Below are 20,483 nucleotides of genomic sequence, written 5' to 3' on the forward strand. Positions count from 1 at the left end.
GACAATCTGCAAATGGATGTTTGGAACTAAATGCACAATGGTTCATAAATAATTGACATGCATTACATTGATGGAAACTCAATTTATAACAGTAGTTTGACACACTGCACAGGTATATGTCTAATGATTCTATAGATGCCATTTACATTGTGCAACCATAGACCGTGTGCAACAAACTGTTCAGCGTGTCCACAATATGGCATGACACATATCCTGGAGATAGTACAGTGGGTTCGAAAAGGAACTCTCTCTGCGTTCCAAGGTGCCGGGGATCGTTCTTTCTCCAAAGGCCTGCCTCTACTCTCCCCATGATAACATAACCCCACCCATTACTGTGAAGGGTGTAACTTTCTTGCTGATTGATGGGTTTATATCGAATGCAAACTGAGAAGTAGGGTGTGTCGATTCACCACTGGCCAATTAGACCTTGCTATTTTTGGGGATGGTCTTGTACTAAAGGATGAAACCCCCCTTTTTTTTTCGCCTTACGCCAAGGGTAAGGGGTGTGCATAGGAGGTACAATTACGTTTGCTGAAAGCTTTCTTATTTAAAATACATACTGTATTCTTTTCCTGTAACTATTGTCTTTAATCCGTTTTGATACGTTCCACTGCAACAACCAACGCTCCTCATATCAAAGACAAGGTAAGAGCACTCATTTTCACCATTATACCTCTTTCTCTTTGGCTTCCAGGCGCTAGTTACAATGGTAAACCGTGTCGTTATGTAGCCATATTGTTTCAACGTTATCCTAAATGGTCGTTTAGTTATTTTGTCGCCTTAACGGGTTACCGGTGTATTTTGCCATGGCCTACTGTCCATTTGCTGTGCCTTCAACTCATAAAAGCGCCTGTTTTGTGAATAATCTCTGTTGTAGATGCAATTTTAACACTAAAATCAATTGATAATGCAGACACGTGGTGTTTGGATCAGAAATATGTATACGTTGTTGTAGTATTAGCTGCGTTTAAGTCGCTACCCTCGGTGTTTCGAAACCTCCATTGGTCTCTATAGGCAGGGAACATGTCCTGACACATCACGCAGACCTCGCTGCGTGTGTACTGGCGCATGGCTCCTTGCCTTTTTTTGTTCACATTTCACACTAGTAAAGATTTGTCGTTTTCTATTTTAAATGGTACATGTTTATTGTCCATTTCAACTGTTGTTAATGGTTTACACAGACATAATTATATCATTTGGCAGGGGTATGTCATAGACGACCTACTTTTTAACATGTCCAGACATGTCTCATGCAGTAGTAAGTTGCCACCCCTATAGTAGGATTCAGACCAGTTCGATCCAGTTCGTTAACAATTCGAGAGATCATGGTGACAGTAGGGAATGACGATATACTGTAATCATCTAGAAGGGGACTTCAACCTTATCTTACCCAGGGACCCCCTCCCAGGTAAACCGGCGATCCAGGAACCCACATCATACGTTTTATCATCAGGTGAATTATAATGGCAAGGAGAAGTAATCAACATTTGAGAAATAATTGTAGATACTTTTCATTATTTTTGACGTCTCCACATTWTATAATTGGACGAGTGTAAACTCAAACATGGGGTATTAGCTAGAAAGGTAKCTCAAAACACATTTTCGCTAAGAACTGCGTTTTAGCTGGTTTTTCGAAGAAAAAAAAGTCATAGCCTATATGGAGTTGATAAAGTTGACATCATTAGAAAGATATTCTCATATTTTCTACTGTAGGTATAATTCATTCTGTTGCTAACAATATAAAACAAATATTGAAATTAAAACTTAAAATTAAAAAATGGTGGATCCCCTGCAGTAGCCTAGCTCCGCGGATCCCCGGTTGAATTCCCCGATCTAGATCGATGAAGGAACCGTCTTGACTCTACTAGGGAAGAGTAATAGCTTTGGGCAGTAACTTCCCCAAAATATTGACACGTTTCCAACATACCAGTACCATTGTGACACATACTGCCGAAACATCCCCCGAACTTGTTTTAAGTTGATCTCAAATAAGTAGGCTAGGCTACTCATGGTTTATCAAGTGAAATATGATCAATACTATCCCTCTTCTTACACAGACATAATGAAATGGTAACTGTGGTAAACGCGTAATATTTAAGCTCTTATTAGGGGTGGGTATAATTTGTGTAACGTTACAACAGGAATCTGTTCGAAAAGCTTCGTAAATAACAAGGTTGCCAACAAACAACGCATACAAAGTTGTATAGCGGCCGAATAAGATACCGCTTGGGGAGTGGACTATTTCATTAKGTTTTTCACTTAACACGTTAATTCCGAAAAATGTCTCTCCTCACTCTGGTAGCCCATGGACAAACATTAAGAATAAGATACGTGGTGAGTTGATGCCTTTTCGGCAGCTAGTTAGCTAGGTGAATTGTTCGTGTTACTTTTGTATGAGTTGTTCGTTGGCATCCTTGTACTTTACGAAGTTTTTGGAACAGATTCCTGTTGGAATGTTCCACAAATTATACCCACCTCTCTAATTAATCAATTCCCTTGAATTAATAACATACATTCTGTCCCCCTTCCACCGGTGGTGATTACATACTGTAACGACCCTGGGTTTATAAGCGCGGAAATCGACTGCCGCTCCAGCATGCTTTTGGGYCACAGTCGATAGCGCGCTGGACTTCGGGCTAGCGAGACACTTCTGACGCCAATGCAATGAAACAAGCAGGGAGCAGATCTTGAACCCTCGACCTTCTAGCGCGAAGTCCAGCGCGCTATCGACTGTGCCCCAAAAGCATGCTGGAGCGGCAGTCGATATCAGTGTTTATAAACCCAGGGTCGTTACAATATAATCAATTCCCATGGATTAATAATGGCCTAACTACATTCTCTCCTCTCCACAGATGTGTCACACAGTGACTGGACCAGGGGCTCTGCCCTTTGCTGTGCAGTTGAAGGCTCTAACTGACCAGGAGTTCAGGTACCAGCCCAAGCTGAGCGGGCTGAGGATCATTGAGACAGCCCATGACAACGGCCTGAGGATGACCACCCGGCTCAGGGAGTACGAGGTGAAGGACCTCTTGTCTCTGACCAGGTTCTTTGGCTTCAGAGCAGAGACCTTCTCCCTGGCCGTCAACCTGCTGGACCGCTTCCTCGCTGTCATGAAGGTAAGACCTGGACATCAGACAGGGTTTGATTAGGAATGATTCCATCTGTCTTTTTATTCATTTGGTTTTAGCTGAGTAAGCAAGGGAAGGGAAGGGGAAAAGGGAAACAAATGACTTAACTTGGTGCAAGGACTGTAAAACCATACACATGTCTATTCTGTAATATCAGAATGTTGTACYGGCACTTCACTGTGAAAATATTTCAACGATTACCCCTAAAATGAATGACATTCAAGAACTCATTTTAAACATAACCTTTTAACCTTTCTCCCATCCCCAGATCCAGCCGAAGCACCTGTCATGCGTGGGCCTGTCCTGTTTCTACATCGCTGTGAAGACCACGGAGGAGGGGAAGAATGTCCCCATGYCCAACGAGCTGATCCGGATCAGCCAGAACCGCTTCACCGTGTCCGACATGATGAGGATGGAGAAGATAATTCTGCAGAAGCTCRACTGGAAGGTCCAAGCCCCCACGGCCCTCCACTTCCTCAGACTGTTCTACAGCCGGATACAGGACACGCTTGAAGATGACTGGTACGATGACTGTAGCTATAGTAGGCTTGGACGGTATACCGTATATAACAAGGGTGTCAAACACATGGCATTTGGCCCGCGGGTCAATAACAGGGTGGTCCAATGTGGCCCGTGGGTGTTTTGAATAAGATACTAACTCAATATAAAATGTCAAACGGTAGAAATGATAATGGACCTACATGCATAGTTTCTTAACTGTCCAGATCGCTAATAATCACCAAATTTGTGCGGCCCTCCGGACTTCGTGGGAGACCAAATGCGGCCCCCGGTGCAAAATGAGTTTGACACCCCTGATAGATACCGTACACCAGGGTATTTTGAGAGACCCACGGTATGATTTTCAATACGTTTTTTCATAATTGGGAATATTTTTTTATTTTTAAATACCTGCAGRCAACTTGTGCACTAGGTTAGTAGATAAATCAYCTGTTGCATTATTTGTTCATTATAAAACCGTTCCACAAAGCAGCTGATTTGAGCCTGTGACMGCTTGTGTTCAAACACATGCTGTGAATACTCTCTAAAAGTAGTGGCTGGATATCAGGGGGATTTGGATAAAGTTGACGCATTTATCTAAAATTCAGTTTCTCACATATACTCTACTAGTCAAAAGTTTGGACTCCTACTCATTCAAGGGTTTTTCTTAATTCTTTACTACTTTCTACTTTGTAGAATACTAGAATACTAGTGATGACATCACAAAACTATGAAATAACACATGGAATCATGTAGTAACAATTTTTTTTTAATCAAAATATTTTAGATTCTTCAAAGTAGCCACTCTTTGCCTTGACAGCTTTGCACACTCTTGGCATGATCTCAACCAGCTTCATGAGGTAGTCACTTGGAATGCATTTCAATTCACAGGTGTGCCTTGTTAAAAGTTAATTTGTGGAAGTTCTTTCCTTTCTAATGCATTTGAACCAATCAGTTGTGTTGTGACACTGTAGGGGTGGTGGTATACAGTCCTTGCCATAATACAGACTTGTTAATTGAAATGCATTCCAGGTGACTACCTCATGAAGCTGGTTGAGAGAATGCCAAGAGTGCAAAGCTGTCATCAAGGCAAACGGTGGCTACTTTGAAGAACATAAAATATATTTTTTAACACTTTTTTTGGGTTACTACGTGATTCCATATGTGCTATTTCAGAGTTATGATGTCTTCACTATTATTCTACAATGTAGAAAATAGTAAAAATTAAACTCTTGAATGAGTAGGTGTCAACTTTTGACTGGTGCTGTATATAGAACTAAAATATAAATGCAACATTCAATAATTTCAATGAGTTTCAGTTCATATAAGGGAATCAGTCAATTGAAATAAATTCATTATGCTCTATGCTCTAATCTATGGTTTTAACAAGACTGGGAATACAGATATGCGTCTTGGTCACCGGTCCCACTCSTCTTCAATGGCTGTGCGAAGTTGCTGGATATTGGCGGAAACTGGAACACGCTGTCGTTCACATCGATCCAGAGCATCCCAAACATGCTCAATGGGTGTTATGTCTGAGCATGCAGGCCATGGAAGAACTGGGACATTTTCAGTTTCCAGGAATTGTGTACAGATCCTTGCGACATAGGGCCGTGCATGCTGAAACATGAGGTGGTGGTGGCGGATGAATGGCACAACAATAGGCACCCAGGATCTCGTCACGGTATCTCTCTGCATTCAAATTACCATCGATAAAATGCAATTGTGTTCGTTGACCATAGCTTATTCCTGCCCACACCATAACCCCACCACCACTATTAGGAACTCTGTGCACAACGTTGACATCAGCAAACCGCTCACCCACACGACGCCGTACATGTAGTCTGCGGTTGTGAGACTGGTTGGACGTACTGCCAAATGTTCTAAAATGTAATTGGAGGCGGCTTATGGCAGAAACTAACATTAAATGCAACCGCTCTGGTGCACATTTCTGCAGTCAGAATGCCAATTGCACGGTCCCTTAACATGAGACATCTTTGGTGTTGTGTGACAAATGCACATTTTAGTGGTCTATTGTCCCCAGCACAAGGTACACCTGTGTAATGATTATGCTGTTTAATTAGCTTCTTGATATGCCACACCTGTCAGGTGGATGATCTTGGTAAAGGAGAAATGCTCACTAAAAGGGATGTAAACAAACTTGTGCACAACATTTGAGAAATATGATTTGTGTGTGTGGAATATTTCTGGCATATTTTCTTTCAGCCCATGAAACATGGAAACTAGACTTTAGATGTTGTGCGTTTTATATTTTTGTTCAGTGCATCTCGTCATTTACATATGACAATTTCCCTTTATCTCTTATGCCTTACTCGACAAGCAACTTGGAACAGAATTTATTAAAACAAATTCTCTCTCCATAGCAAGGAGATCATGAACGTTGAGAGACTAGAAGCACAGCTGAAAGCCTGCCATTGCTCTTTCACTTTCTCCAAAGTCAAGGTAAGATACTGTAGTTCTCTGTGTCAAAACATGTGTTTTGGTCTAATTCAGAATCTCTCAATACTATGTGTCAAGGAAAACCAATTAACTTGACTATAAAATACAGGAGCAAGGGATGTATGTAGGCTAGTTCATGTTGTGACATTGGATCTAGGCCTATTTTGGGCAGGGCACTTGGGYAAGGGGTGGGGGTTGGTGAGCTTTGAGCGTGTGGGTGAAAGACTTACTCAAAATAGTTTCAAACCGACTGTAAAATGTATATATAAAAAGATCACTCTTAATATTTTGTTTTCATACTAACCTAATTTCTCGTTCTTCCCACCTCTTTCTCTCTCCACAGCCCTCTCTGCTTGCCCTGTCCTTGTTGGCCCTGGAGCTTCAGGAGCAGCATGACCATGAGCACATAGACAAGCTGCTAAACACCTTCCACTCTCTCCAGCAGCAACTCACTGTGAGTGTTTACTGTCCAGTCTAGCCACATAGCCTGGTCTCAGATCTGTTTGTACTGTCTTGCGCCTATGTTGTCACACCAAACACTGGGGAATAGCTGTTGGCAAGAGGTTACAAAAAGATCCGGGATTCAGGCTACCACCCAGTGTCATATCACTCCCTAAACATGTCTGTTGTAACAGGATTACTAACTAGGGTCTTGTTCATTAGGGCATACAACAGTAAATGTTTTAAATGTTTTGCAATGGAAAACGAGAGAGAAGACGCGCTCAAATAAAACAAGTTTCTTATTGGACAAGTCCAAGGTTGTTTTTTTTCCCCCGTTTGGTGCCTAATGAACACAACCCAGCAATGGAAGGTGTTTACACTGTGGCTGTGTGCCGAATGGAGCCCTATGGGGCCTGGTCAAGTATTGCAGTCACTACAGAGAATAAGGTGCACTACAGAGAATAAGGTGCTCTTTGAGCCACATCCACTGTTAGCTGAGGTGGAGCTCTGCGTGTTGGAGCCCCAAGGACTATTGCCCACCGGATTACCTAATGTTGAGGGTTCATGGAAAATGTAGGCAAGTTGATTGATCATGTAGTTCCCGCGCCATTTAGAACTAAAGAACCTCTGGAATTGGGAACCCTCTGGATTGTTTTTAATGATGCAATACAGAAAGGGGGAAACGGACCAAGAAATGCTCTCTGATTTGCAGGTTTAATTTTTTTTATTTTATACTCTGACGGATGATAATTCTGTTTTTTCCTCTCTGTTTCTTCGTATTTCCTCAGGTCCGAGAAGGAGACCTGGTTATTGTGACAGAGTTGGTTATGAAGTGTCTGATTGAGTATTCAACCACCAGGGTCTCCAGGCCCAACAGCCAGAGGCTTCGTTGGATCCTCTCTGGCAGAACGCAACGCACGTTGAAACACAGCTACTACAAGATCGCCCATATGCCCACAATCCCCGAGTCTGCCTACTGAAAGCCTGGGGCTGGGTGACCACCGGGGCTGGGTGACCACCGATACAAAAGTACATTTACATTTAAGTCATTTAGCAGACGCTCTTATCCAGAGCGACTAGGAGTAGATATAAAAGAAGTAGGTTACCACCTCTTCTCCCCTAAAAATGTTTTGTTTTTCAGTTTAATGGGGGAGAAATAGCCAAAAAGCCCCCCAAAAAACGACAACTTCTTGTACTCTACTGTTGCTACGTGGTCACCTACCTCKATCACTAACCCATTTCCCTTACAGAACTGCATTATGGATGATGCAGTTCTTTAAGGGGAAAACCTATAAACTTATTTCCCCCTTTCTCCTGGTTTTTGTTCTCATGGTACTTTTTGAATAAGCTCACTATTTATTAGCCTACATCTGCTTCATTGACGAAGTGTGCATCTGAAATGGCACCCTATTCCCTATATAGTGCACTACTTTTGATAAGAGCCGATGTGTTATTTAAAGGGAATAGGGTGCCATTGAGAAGGCACACTAAGGGAGTAATGCCCGGTCAAGAGTGGGTTTATCCGCTGCCATCTAGCGAAGGTTAAATCCTTCCTGGTTGAAATGCTTGCACGCGTGTATACAGTATGTTCTTATCTGAATCAGTACCAACATGAATACTCTGCATAGTATTCTATCGTGGTTGCTGGTTTTAAGCAATGAAGTATAGAACCACCTAGGTCCTCAGTCCACTGTGTGGAAGAGGAGGGAGAAGGGTTTTGTGAAAATGCAAAAACAATGGAACCAAGAAATCGGACCCAAAACCCTTAACTTCCACCCTAGGTTGATGAACTGACCTAAAAATGCACACACCTCTACCCAAGGTGAARGTTTTCTTTTTTTACTATTGAAATATTTATATTTTTTTGTACTTGTGGAGGACGTTTGTTGAGGTTTCCTCAGTGATGTGATGATCCTGCACATGCATTGGTTTTAGCTTGCAGGATAGCATGCTGAAACTGGCTGTGGTTGACATGGTACCCCACTAGGGTGCCATTTTGGACACAACCACTATCTTCTAATGTAATGTTGACTATTACTAACAACGGTTACAGATGGATCACGATTACAAAATGTGATGTAGAATTACCTTGATTTGTGGCAAAATCTTAGCCTTTAGAAAACAACCATTTGCAAATGCACTCTAAGTCACTTAGGTAAAGCACAGTAGATATAGGAAATTAAGTTAGTTTGATTTGCATTTGACCATAGGCCCCCCAATTGATCTGACAAATGAAGTGGTTCGTTAAGAATTTGAAGTTGATGTTCTGAAATGTGAAAACTTTGCCTTAAAGTTGGAATTACACCACCTGTTCAACTCATGAGTTTGTACCTTTCAATAAAATTATATTGAAAAGCTGTTTGGTCGCACTGTCAATGTTCTGAAACCAAATCCATGAAGACAACTTTTCAACAATTTATTATAAATTCACAGCAGATTTCCATACCGACAGCTAGTTAACTGAATTATGGCAATGCAGTCTGAAAGAATTAAAAAAACAAAATGCATACAAGGGTTGAAAGAAAAGGCAGGGTGTGGGTTTGTACAGGTATGGCTTATAGTTTCAAATGATAGAATATTCTAATCATTGTCTATTCTTTGCCCAAAGGCAACTTGCTCATCCTGAGTTCATAACCTAGCGGGAAGGTGGTAATTACCAGTTGTATGCATTCATATGCTTTGAACATTTACAAAACACCAAGCTGCATCAACTATCGTGCTTGTAAACAAATTAGTGTTCAAAAACATTTAGATATAACTGCTGAAATTTCATTTGTAGGTGACAGGTCAGCATGTGGGAGAAGTCGGCGCTCAGGGATGATAGCCGATATTAAATAAAAACAGTTTCCCACCGGTAATTACCAGTTGGAGGGGCCTTCAAACGGATTATCCCCAGTCGTATGTGGTAAATACCACCTTCCCACTTGGTTATGAATGCAGCACAATCTCTTCACCTGTAGGCCTTGGCAAGCCTCAACAGTGTCCATATGACAGTCGGGCATACTGTACAGTGGGTAGGTCCCTTTTGCTGTTTAACTGTCACTTCTGCAAGCTGGAGAAGTCTGGCCCACCACCTGCAAAGTTCCCAGAGATCTCTGCTCCACTGAAGTCAAAGCCAGGGTTCTGTTGACAGAGTGGGAAGTGACACGGCAACATTCATTTAATGTGGAGGTGAAAGCAGTACAGAAGAAAGCCTGCATGTTAATATGCCTTCATCTATCCATGTTTTTAGGCTATTGAAGTTTAGTCCGTGTTAAGGCTCTGTGTGGGACTGTCTCATATAGTATCACTGATCACCTCTATGGAAATGACTAGTGGTGTTACCATAACTCACCTCCCTCTGGAACCTCTCCAGAGTTAGTTTCCTCTGCATCTGGTCCTGGAGCCAGGCATCAGCACAGTACTCTCCCTCTAGCAGAGAGGACCAGCAGTTACCTGCCTCCCTGTTCGTCTTCATCAGCACGATACGGATCAGACACTTATCCTCTGGAAAAGACGTGTGGAGGGGGAGAGTGATCACTTAGGCTTTATTTTCAACCAATATCTGCTAATGACTTATCCACTGGATGAGAAATGAGTATATCTTGTGAAAGACGGATTTATTATGCAAGGTTTACATTCAACCATTGTGTTGATTGAATTAGTAGAAACCCACCTAATGTCCACGTTCCTTCATCAGCAACAGTGATGCCAAATAATTTACCCTGGAAGTACAAGAGACATGACTATAAGCAAATACAATCCTACCTGCAGCCAATCAAAGCAAACAAACGGAATTAAAAATGGACCAATAAGCTTGCAGTTTACAGTCACATGACTACCAAAATTCACCTGAATCTAGCATGTACGGGTTTGCCAGAAAACTGTTTTTCAGGGATACAGTATTTTCAACCTAACTTCCGTTTCCCCTGGAAAAACAGATGTGGGAACTCTGCTCAGGTGCCTTTTAACACCTGCTACGTTAGGTTAACCTGAATCAGAGAACGAAGCACGTTCACCAAGAAACCATTCTGGACTGTAGATAACTATGTTATAGCTACATCTTTATATGCGCGTTACTTTAAATAATGTGTACTCGGGAAAATACATGTAATGGTAATTATCTGGGAGTCACCTATGCAGGTAAAACTAGATGAGTTTTGGAAGGATGGCCTCGGCATGTACACATTTGGTTACCTGGAYGGTCATGCTTTTAAATTTCAGTCAAGGAGAGGGGTTAGTCTTTTAATCTAGTTCAGGGGAGGGTCATGTCATTTGTAATTTATGAAATGCTTATTAGGCTATAAATTGATGTGTGCCCGATGCCGCCCCTCATCTCCGATTTTCCGCTGGGCGTGCAATATCAAGTGTGCCTATAGGCTATTTAGGTGGTCTCAATCAAATGATCCATAGCCGCTATTGGCTACGAAGTGCATGCTCAGAGAAGCACAGACCAAAGTTATATTTCTAAGATCGCTGCTGGGATGGTGTTAAATAAACTAGGCTGCATTACACACGGCAATGGATACTCCAACCATGAACCCCCGCCTGCTCAGCTCTTGCTGATCAAAAACTGTTTTGTGTGCTGCTTAACCAATGGCTGGTCAGGGAAAAGGTTTCTCTGAAAAGAATCTTGCTTGTGGACTGTTCTGTTCGAGATGGAGGGCATGAAGAGGAGGGAGATCAACTTCAACAGCTTGCTACTACTATAATTGATTTGATTAAAAACTATGTCTCTTACCCCCTGATGTATTGATCAGCGTTACTGACGTTGGAAGCAACGACACAATTCATTCCAACTCGACAGCTCACGGTGTTAAAAGTTCAACTCAAATAAGCATAATTAATTTCAACGTCTTCATTTTAATTAGACTTCATTAATAAGAGGGCTTTGTGTTGGAGCTTATTTCTTTCTATTTAAGAATTAAGAGTAGGCCTACCTGTTTGACAGATGAAATTAGGCTGCTATATCCATAGATTTGTCTGTCAATTCTTTCACCCACCATGCACTCTTTAAATAACAGTCTGTCGTCACTGACATGGAGGTAGGGTAAGTTAAAACCAAAACTCGAATTGAGGGGGTATGCCATTGGCATACCTTTAATGAAAGAAAATGGCAAAAAGCACAGACCAACCCCTTGTTAGGTTAAGATTTTGAAGAAAATAAAAACAGATCTGATTATATAAAGTGATCTACTGTATAACAGCGTTTTGATCTGCTATGTTTTATTCTAGAAACAAGGTTTAAAATGCCCGTGAAGACATTACATTGATGCATACGGTTTCCTTTCTTTGATGTTTAGAGGCGGAGCTACAACCTTTAGCCGAGGAGACAAAATAGACTTTGTTTGGGAAGTAATCAAATTGATTAAGCTATTAACTTTTGGTAAAATAGAAGTTGAAACCCTGACAGCTTTTAAGGAAACACAGGTGACTTTCTCTCATTGGGATAAGACATGGAAGAGTAGCCAGCATTTTTCTGCTTTGGTAGGCCTATGTCTGGGAAGGAAAGGTAGACCTATGTCTGGGTAGGAAAGGTAGGCCTAATTTTTTAAGTACCATGGTCAAATTCCTAATGACATCTCAGATGTAATTATTTGCAAACAGGGACAGATTCATTGCAAACCAGACACAGTGATTTGGCATTGGAGAATATGATAAGACATTAGGACTATCTCTGCCCATTTTTAGCCTGTCATTTCAGTCATTTGTGTGGTATTAAAAAATATTATTCTAAAATGTAGTAGACTTGCATGACATTTTTAAAAACATGTATTTTCCCTCGGACCTGCAAACATGATGATAGAATCATGCAATGCTTTCACTATAAAGGAGATATTTTCACCCCTAKTCTTGTCCATCGTGGTCTGCGAATCCATAACCTTATGGCCCGCAGGCCTGTGTGCCATCCAAATTCCCGCGTTGCCATGTAATGCTTAGGACTTAGAACACTTTCTAAAACTGCATATCTAAGGTTTTGGTCTGTCCAAGAAGTGAGTTTAAACGGTAGACGTGTTCTCTGCTATCCACTTTGTTTTGATTAGTATTTGGGGTAAAGGAGGGTCAKTTGTTTTTTTCTCTCCAAACGTTCAGGGAGGGTTTAGGTTAAATATATTTTTGCTAAAGGGGGGTCCATCCATTTTTATTCCAGAATGGTCTGATTTTGTTCATGTAGCTAACCCTTATTAACGTTCACTACCTTACTTTGAAATGTGTTTGCTGTGATGTCTAACGTTACCTTGAAGACTTGTTGTCCTTTGACGTGTAGTTCTATCTGTTTGGATCCCAGATTACATTTGACTTCTTTGCCAGACGTCCCATGTGGTACATTCACTTCAATAAATATCTCCTCCATGGTTTGAGACCAGTTTCCCCATGGTGTATTACARGGGACAACACCACTTCTCTCCTCGAAGTGGACCGACATGCTGCTGGCTAGCGACCCTCTCACGCCTCCTGATCTGATAGTTAGCTAACCGGCTAGCTAGCTAAATGTTGTTTATTCTCTCAAACGATGTTCAGGTCCTAACTTGTACCGACATAACGATATGTAACCATCCCAAAACATATACTTATATGCATAAGCTGGCTAGACAATATTACCAAAGTTGTATGGGACAGTGTTTACGCCCGTCAGTTAGTTCTTCCAGAAACATCCTGGAGTTACTTCCTCGCTAGTTGAGTTTCCGGTGGCTCAACCGCCAAATAGAACAGATAGCGCCACCTGCTGTTTAGACGCGCAATGCTCAAGGGGTCAAGAATCTTGATCTAAAAATAACACAAATAGCCTTGAAATTCCWTCCGAGWTTATACATTTTAACAACTGGAAGAGTATCGCTCCCCGAGTATACAATAACAGTTCAAATGTTTACATTTCCCCATCTTTTCTGTCATCACTCTATTTTCCTAACAAGTGTCCCAGTCTAAACATGGGTTGGATTTTCTGTGCTAATCTCCTAATTCYATTACTTCACAAATCCTTGTGTTTAAAATACATTCAGTTTAGACTAGCGGAGGACAGAGAAAGGCTGACTATTTAATTTKAACTCAGAGTTTCACAGGGAAGGTTTTGCATAACCTGCTGGCAAGGATGGGTATCATGATTCTGATTTTGGTCACTTTGACCTGGTGAGTAAAATAACCTTTTTCTAATTGTATCATTGGGTAGGCCTCTATAGTTTATTGAATGTATAMAAATGATGTATGATAATAAACATACCAATCCTAATAGGTTCAACCTACTAAGTTTATAGGCTTACACAGGGCAGTAMAAACTTCCATCAATTATGATTGTATTGATTTCAGTGTTGGCCGTGTCTATGGACAAGAAAGCTACGCAGGTGAAAACATCACCCGTATTCTGGACCGTCTACTAGATGGATATGACAACCGGTTGCGGCCAGGATCCGGAGGTGGGACTGTCCTAGACCTCTATTCTGATTTATTTTCCTATATCTTACATCTACAGAACTTTTCATTGAATAAGTAGGAAATAGCATAGTTGGGCTATTACATTGTACAGTATTTTTAACTGATTAGATTCTCTAAAATAATTGATTATAGTCTATTTACAGCTTTTCCATATTTTTATGGGCAACAATTAAAATCACTTTATCCTTTTCAGATATGATTACAGAGGTGAAAACAGATATCTTTGTCACCAGCTTTGGACCAGTATCAGATGTGGAAATGGTAAGAGAGACTCAGCATATTTCCACACAGGCTCTCTGTCACATAATGTATGTACATTAGCAACTGTGTTTATATGTTATGTTTACATACAGTTATTACATATGGATGACAACTGAGCTTCTCGTGTGGCGCAGCGGTCTAAGGTACTGCATCTCAGTGCTAGAGGAGTCACTACAGACCCTGGTTCGATTCCAGGCTGTATCACAACCGGCTGTGATTGGGAGTACCATAGGGCGGCGCACAATTGCTCCAGCGTTGTCCGGGTTAGGGTTTGGCCAGGGGAGGCCATCACTGTAAATAAGAATCTGTTCTTAACTGACTTGCCTAGTTAAATAAAGGTTAAATAAAAATAACAAAAATAAAATGTTCCACTGCACAGCTAGCTGCCTTATGGGCAGACTGCTTTATACTGTAGATTWGTCTGCTTGATTAGTCTGTTTCAATACACTAACCAGGGGAGGGTCCTGGCCTGGCAGAATGTTTATTTTAGACTCTAAATCAATATGTCAAGCAAACTGAATACTCAAATGCATTGATGAATGAATATCTATAGGTAGTTATTGTCATAATCATCTCATCATCTCTCTGGACTGGCTTGTTTGAATGGATTTAACTATAGATTGTTAGTTATAAACACATGTATTATGTCTGTGGTTTGGAGCAGGACCTGCATATCATACTGCACATTCCTCTGGCCTTCTTCAGGACTGTAGAATATACATTCTAGATCTACATTCTAGATCCAGAACCTGTCTGGTGATCAGTCATCTAATGCCCGGCCTTCTATCTCCTCCTCAGGAGTACACCATAGACATGTTCTTCCGACAGACCTGGGTGGACGAGAGGCTGAAGTACGACGGCGCCGTGGAGATCCTGCGTCTCAACAACAAGATGGTGGATAAGATCTGGACACCCGACACGTTCTTCAGGAACTCCAGGAAGTCCATCGCACACAATATGACCACTCCCAACAAGCTGTTTCGCATCATGCAGAACGGGACCGTCCTCTATACCATGAGGTAACCTGAGCCCCGAGCCCCTCCTCCCTGGACTCTCCTGTAGAACCCCTTCACCATGAGGTAGTCCCTCCTCCCTGGACCCTCCTGTAGAACCCCTTCACCATGAGGTAGTCCCTCCTCCCTGGACTCTCCTGTAGAACCTCTTCACCATGAGGTAGCCCCTCCTCCCTGGACCCTCCTGTAGAACCCCTTCACCATGAGGTAGTCCCTCCTCCCTGGACCCTCCTGTAGAACCTCTTCACCATGAGGTAGCCCCTCCTCCCTGAACCCTCCTGTAGAACCCCTTCACCATGAGGTAGCCCCTCCTCCCTGGACCCTCCTGTAGAACCTCTTCACCATGAGGTAGTCCCTCCTCCCTGGACCCTCCTGTAGAACCCCTTCACCATGAGGTACCTACAGGAAGAAGTGTTTTAAATAAATCCCTTTTTTGTAGCCAATTAAGACTGTCAATTAAGACTGTCAATTAAGACTGTCAATTAAGACAATGAAAAATAAAATTCAGTTGCAGTGCTGCTTTGCACAGAGGAAACCAGTTGTGTTGTACTGTATACACAGTTTTTACACAGATGATGAAATCAGAAGTGTAATGTATTCTATGTGTATCTCAGACTAACCATCAGTGCAGAGTGTCCCATGAGTCTCATGGACTTCCCTATGGACGGACATGCCTGTCCTCTCAAGTTCGGCAGCTGTGAGTAGTCAGTCTAGGATCTCCTTTCTCTGGTTCTTTTTCTAAAGGAATTAGGGCTGTCGTATTCATGGAATGTTTTTGGTATTGGAAAAGCAAAAATTTTGAGCAAATTCACGATTAATCGCGATTAATTACAGCAAATCCTGCGACTACATCGATGACATTGCATTTTTTTTATCGTTTGARAACCCTAAAAGTAATTTTGAAGTGATTCATCATAAAAAAAAGTTTGCTTATGGCACTGAAACAGGTAAACTCACATCCTTGTGCTCCAGCTTCCTCAAAACAGTTTGCTCTATACCCCCTTTGTAGTGCACTATTTAAGGAACAGGGACTATTTCAGACGCCTACGATGTCCTGTAGTTTCTGTCAACATTATATATACGAATGTTACGACAACTGAATGAACTTGTTTCTGAATACATCAGATGCATACACGAGCAGTGAGATCACCTTTACCTGGAGGAAGGGTCTGGAAGCTTCTGTAGACTGTCCTCAGGAGTCTATCAGTCTGCTGCAGTATGACCTGGTGGGACAGAGGTTATCCACGGAGACATTCAAGTCCAACACAGGTCAGGACCCACTGTAGGAAAGAGGGAGAGAGAGAAAGAGGTAGAGAGAGAGACTATTTGTACATTGCTATACTACACTATTACACTACTACACTACTACATTACACTGCTACACACACCACTACAGTACTACTACACTACACTACTACACTACACTACTGCTACACTACTACACTACTACATTACACTACTACACTACTACATTACACTACTACACTACTACATTACACTATTACACTACTACATTACACTAATACACTACTACACTACTACACTACACTACTACACTACTACACTACTACACTACACTACTACATTACACTACTACACTACTACACTACTACATTACACCACTACACTACTACACTACTACACTACAACATACTACACTACACTACTACACTACTACACTACTACACTACTACACTATTACACTACTACACTACTACATTACACTGCTACACACACCACTACAGTACTACTACACTACACTACTACACTACACTTACTGTACACTACTACACTATTACACTACTACACTACACTACTACACTACACAACTACATTACACTACTACACTACTACACTACTACACTATTACACTACTACACTACACTATACTACACACTACTGCACTACACTACTACATTACAACTACTACACTACACTACTGCACTACACTACTACACTACTACACTACTTACACTATTACCACTACTACACTACACTACTACACACACCATTACACTACACTACTACACTACTACACTACACTACTACACTACATCTACTACACTACTACATTACACTACTACACTACACTACTACACCTACTGACTACACTACTACATTACACTACTACACTACACTACTACACACAACCACTACACTACTACACTACACTACTACACATACCACTACTACACTCACTACACTACTACACTACTACACTACTACACTACACTACTACACTACTACACACACTACTACACTACACTACTACACTACTACACATTACACTACTACACTACACTACTACCACACACCACTACACTACACTACTACACTACACACTACACTACTACACTACACTACTACAATACTACATACACTACTACACTACACTACTACACTACTACATTAACACTACTACACTACACTACTACACACAACACTACACTACACTACTACACTATACACTACACTACTACACTACACTACTACAATACTACATTACACTACTACACTACACTACTACACAACACTACTACACTACTACACTACTACACTACACTACTACACTACTACATACTACACTACACTACTACACTACTACACTACACTACACTACAATACACATTTACACTACTACACTACACTACTGCACTTACACTACTTACACTACTACACTACACTACTACACTACACTTATACACTACTACACACACACACTACACTACATACCACATACACTACTACACTACACTACTACACTACTACATACACTAACTACACTACCACTACACTACACTACTACACTACACTACTACACTACACTACTACACTACTACACTACTGCTACACACTACATTACACTACTACACTACACTACACTACACTACTACACTACTACTCTACTACACTACACTACTACACTACACTACTACACTACTACACTACTGCTACACCAGCTACACTACACTACTACACTACACTACACTACTACACTTACTACACACATACACTACACTACACTACTACACTACTACAATACTACATTACACTACTACAACAACAACAACACTACACACTAACACTACTACACTACACTACTACACTACCACTACTACCACTACACTACTACACTACTACAAATACTACACTACACTACTACCACTACACTACTACACTACGACACATACACTACTACACTCACTACTACAACACTACACTACTTACACATACACTATACCACTACACTACTGCACCTACTACAATATCTATACACTATACTACTACACTACTACACTACTCTACTACACACTACTACACTATCCCTAACACTACAATTTTAACACCTACACACTACACTACATTACACTACACTACACTATACACTACATACACTACACTACACTACTACAACACTACACTACACTTAACTAACTACTTAACACTACACTATTAACACTACACTACTTACACACTACACACGTACACTACTACACTACCTACTACACTCTACACTACACTACTTCACTACACTACTACACACTACACTACACTACTTACACTACCTACATCACACATTACACCACCACACTACACTCCCTTCCTCTCTCCCCCTCTCTCTTTACCTCCCCTCTCTCCCCTCTTCTTCTCCTCTGCACTCCCACCTCTCTCTGTTATTCTGTAACCTCCTACCCTGAACAGAGCAGATCAGAGACAAGTAGGGGGCTGTTATTCTTGATCTGCTCTGTCTCAGGATAGAGGTATTCTTCTCTATCTGTCTCAGGGTAGGGGGCAGTCAGATATCTTCACTATATGTCTCTAAATGGTTATATCTCTACAGCCTTTCCAGGTCCAAGGACACCCAAGGACATTCCTCTCCTCATTCTCTCTCTCTTCTCCTCCACATCTTCTCCTTTCCCATATCATTGTTGTGGTCTGTCTCACCGCTGCTCTCTACTGATACTTATTCTGTTTATCTTCCAGGTTCACTCTGTCATGTAGTCCATTTTCTACTACAGAGGAAGCTAGGCTACTACCCTGATTCAGACGTACATCCCTCTGATTATGGTGGTGGTGCTGTCACAAGTAGCCTTCTGATCAACAAAGAGTCTATCCTGCACGCACTGTGGCTGGTAGATTACAACCCTCTGTCCCTGTGGTTGGGTATGATTACAAACCTCTGTCCTTGTGTTTGTATGATACAACCCTCTGTCCCTGGGGTTGGTATGATTACAACTCTCTGTCCCTGTGGTTGGTATATGATGACAACCCTCTGTCCCTGTGTTGGTATGAATTATACAACTCTTCATGTCCCTGTGGTTGGGTATCTGCAATTACAACCCTCTGTCCCTGTGGTTGGTATGATTACAACCCTCTGTCCTGTGGTTGGTATGATTTACAACCCTCTGTCCTTGGTTGGTATGAATTACAACTCCTCTTGTCCCTGTGGTTGGTATTGATTACAACCTCTGTCCCTGTGGTTGGTATGATTACACCCTCTGTCCCTGTGTGTTGTATGATTACCAACCCTCTGTCCCTGTGGTGGTATGATTTAAAAAACCCTTCGTGTCCTGTGCGTTGGTATGATTACAACCCTCTGTCCCTGTGGTTGGTATGATTACAACCCTCTGTCCTGTGGTTGGTTGATTACAACCCTGTCCCTGTGTTGGATGATTACAACCTCGTCCTGTGGTTGGTATGATTACAACCCTCTGTCCCTGTGGTTGGTATGATTTACACCCTCTGCTGTGTTGGTATGATTACAACCTCTGTCCCTGTGGTTGGTATGATTAACAACCCTCTGTCCCTGTGGTTGGTATGATTACAACCTCTGTCCCTGTGGTTGGGTATGATTTTCAACCCTCTGTCCCTCGTGGTTGGTATGATTACAACCCTCTGTCCTGTGGTTGTATGATTTCAACCCTCTGTCCGTGGTTGGTTATGGGGGTTACAACCCTCTGTCCCTGTGGTTGGTATGATTACAACCCTCTGTCCCTGTGGTTGGTATGATTACAACCCTCTGTCCCTGTGGTTGGTATGATTACAACCCTCTGTCCCTGTGGTTGGTAATGATTACAACCCTCTGTCCCTGTGGTTGGTATGATTACAACCCTCTGTCCCTTTGGTTGAGTAGATTACAACCCTCTGTACCTTGTGTTTGGATGATTACACCTCTGTCCCTGTGGTTTGGTATGATTACAACTCTCTGTCCCTGTGGTTGGTATGATTAACAACCCTCTGTCCCTGTGGTTGGGATGAATTACAACCCTCT

The 20,483-nt window shown here is 41.7% G+C and overlaps 2 protein-coding genes and 1 pseudogene across 2 annotated transcripts; 2 read left to right on the forward strand and 1 right to left on the reverse strand.

Moving 5' to 3' along the window:
* Positions 1-490: 490 nt before the first annotated feature.
* Positions 491-7,682, forward strand: LOC112069817 (cyclin-G1). The gene is made up of 6 exons (XM_024137192.2): positions 491-645; positions 2,853-3,116; positions 3,397-3,650; positions 6,011-6,089; positions 6,430-6,540; positions 7,316-7,682. The coding sequence occupies exons 2-6, from the start codon at positions 2,853-2,855 to the stop codon at positions 7,505-7,507; spliced, it is 900 nt and encodes a 299-aa protein (XP_023992960.1). The 5' UTR covers positions 491-645; the 3' UTR covers positions 7,508-7,682.
* Positions 7,683-9,041: 1,359 nt separating this feature from the next.
* On the reverse strand, positions 9,042-13,165 carry nudcd2 (NudC domain containing 2). Its single transcript, XM_024137194.2, has 4 exons — positions 12,745-13,165; positions 10,183-10,231; positions 9,862-10,013; positions 9,042-9,650 (listed from the first exon to the last, which is right to left on the reverse strand). The coding sequence occupies exons 1-4, from the start codon at positions 12,931-12,933 to the stop codon at positions 9,567-9,569; spliced, it is 474 nt and encodes a 157-aa protein (XP_023992962.1). The 5' UTR covers positions 12,934-13,165; the 3' UTR covers positions 9,042-9,566.
* A 431-nt stretch (positions 13,166-13,596) lies between these two features.
* Positions 13,597-20,483, forward strand: part of LOC112069821 (gamma-aminobutyric acid receptor subunit alpha-6-like) — a 15,934-nt pseudogene continuing 9,047 nt past the window's right edge.

The sequence above is a fragment of the Salvelinus sp. IW2-2015 genome, unplaced genomic scaffold (assembly GCF_002910315.2).
Source record: "Salvelinus sp. IW2-2015 unplaced genomic scaffold, ASM291031v2 Un_scaffold1126, whole genome shotgun sequence".
In the NCBI taxonomy this organism is placed as follows: domain Eukaryota; kingdom Metazoa; phylum Chordata; class Actinopteri; order Salmoniformes; family Salmonidae; genus Salvelinus; species Salvelinus sp. IW2-2015.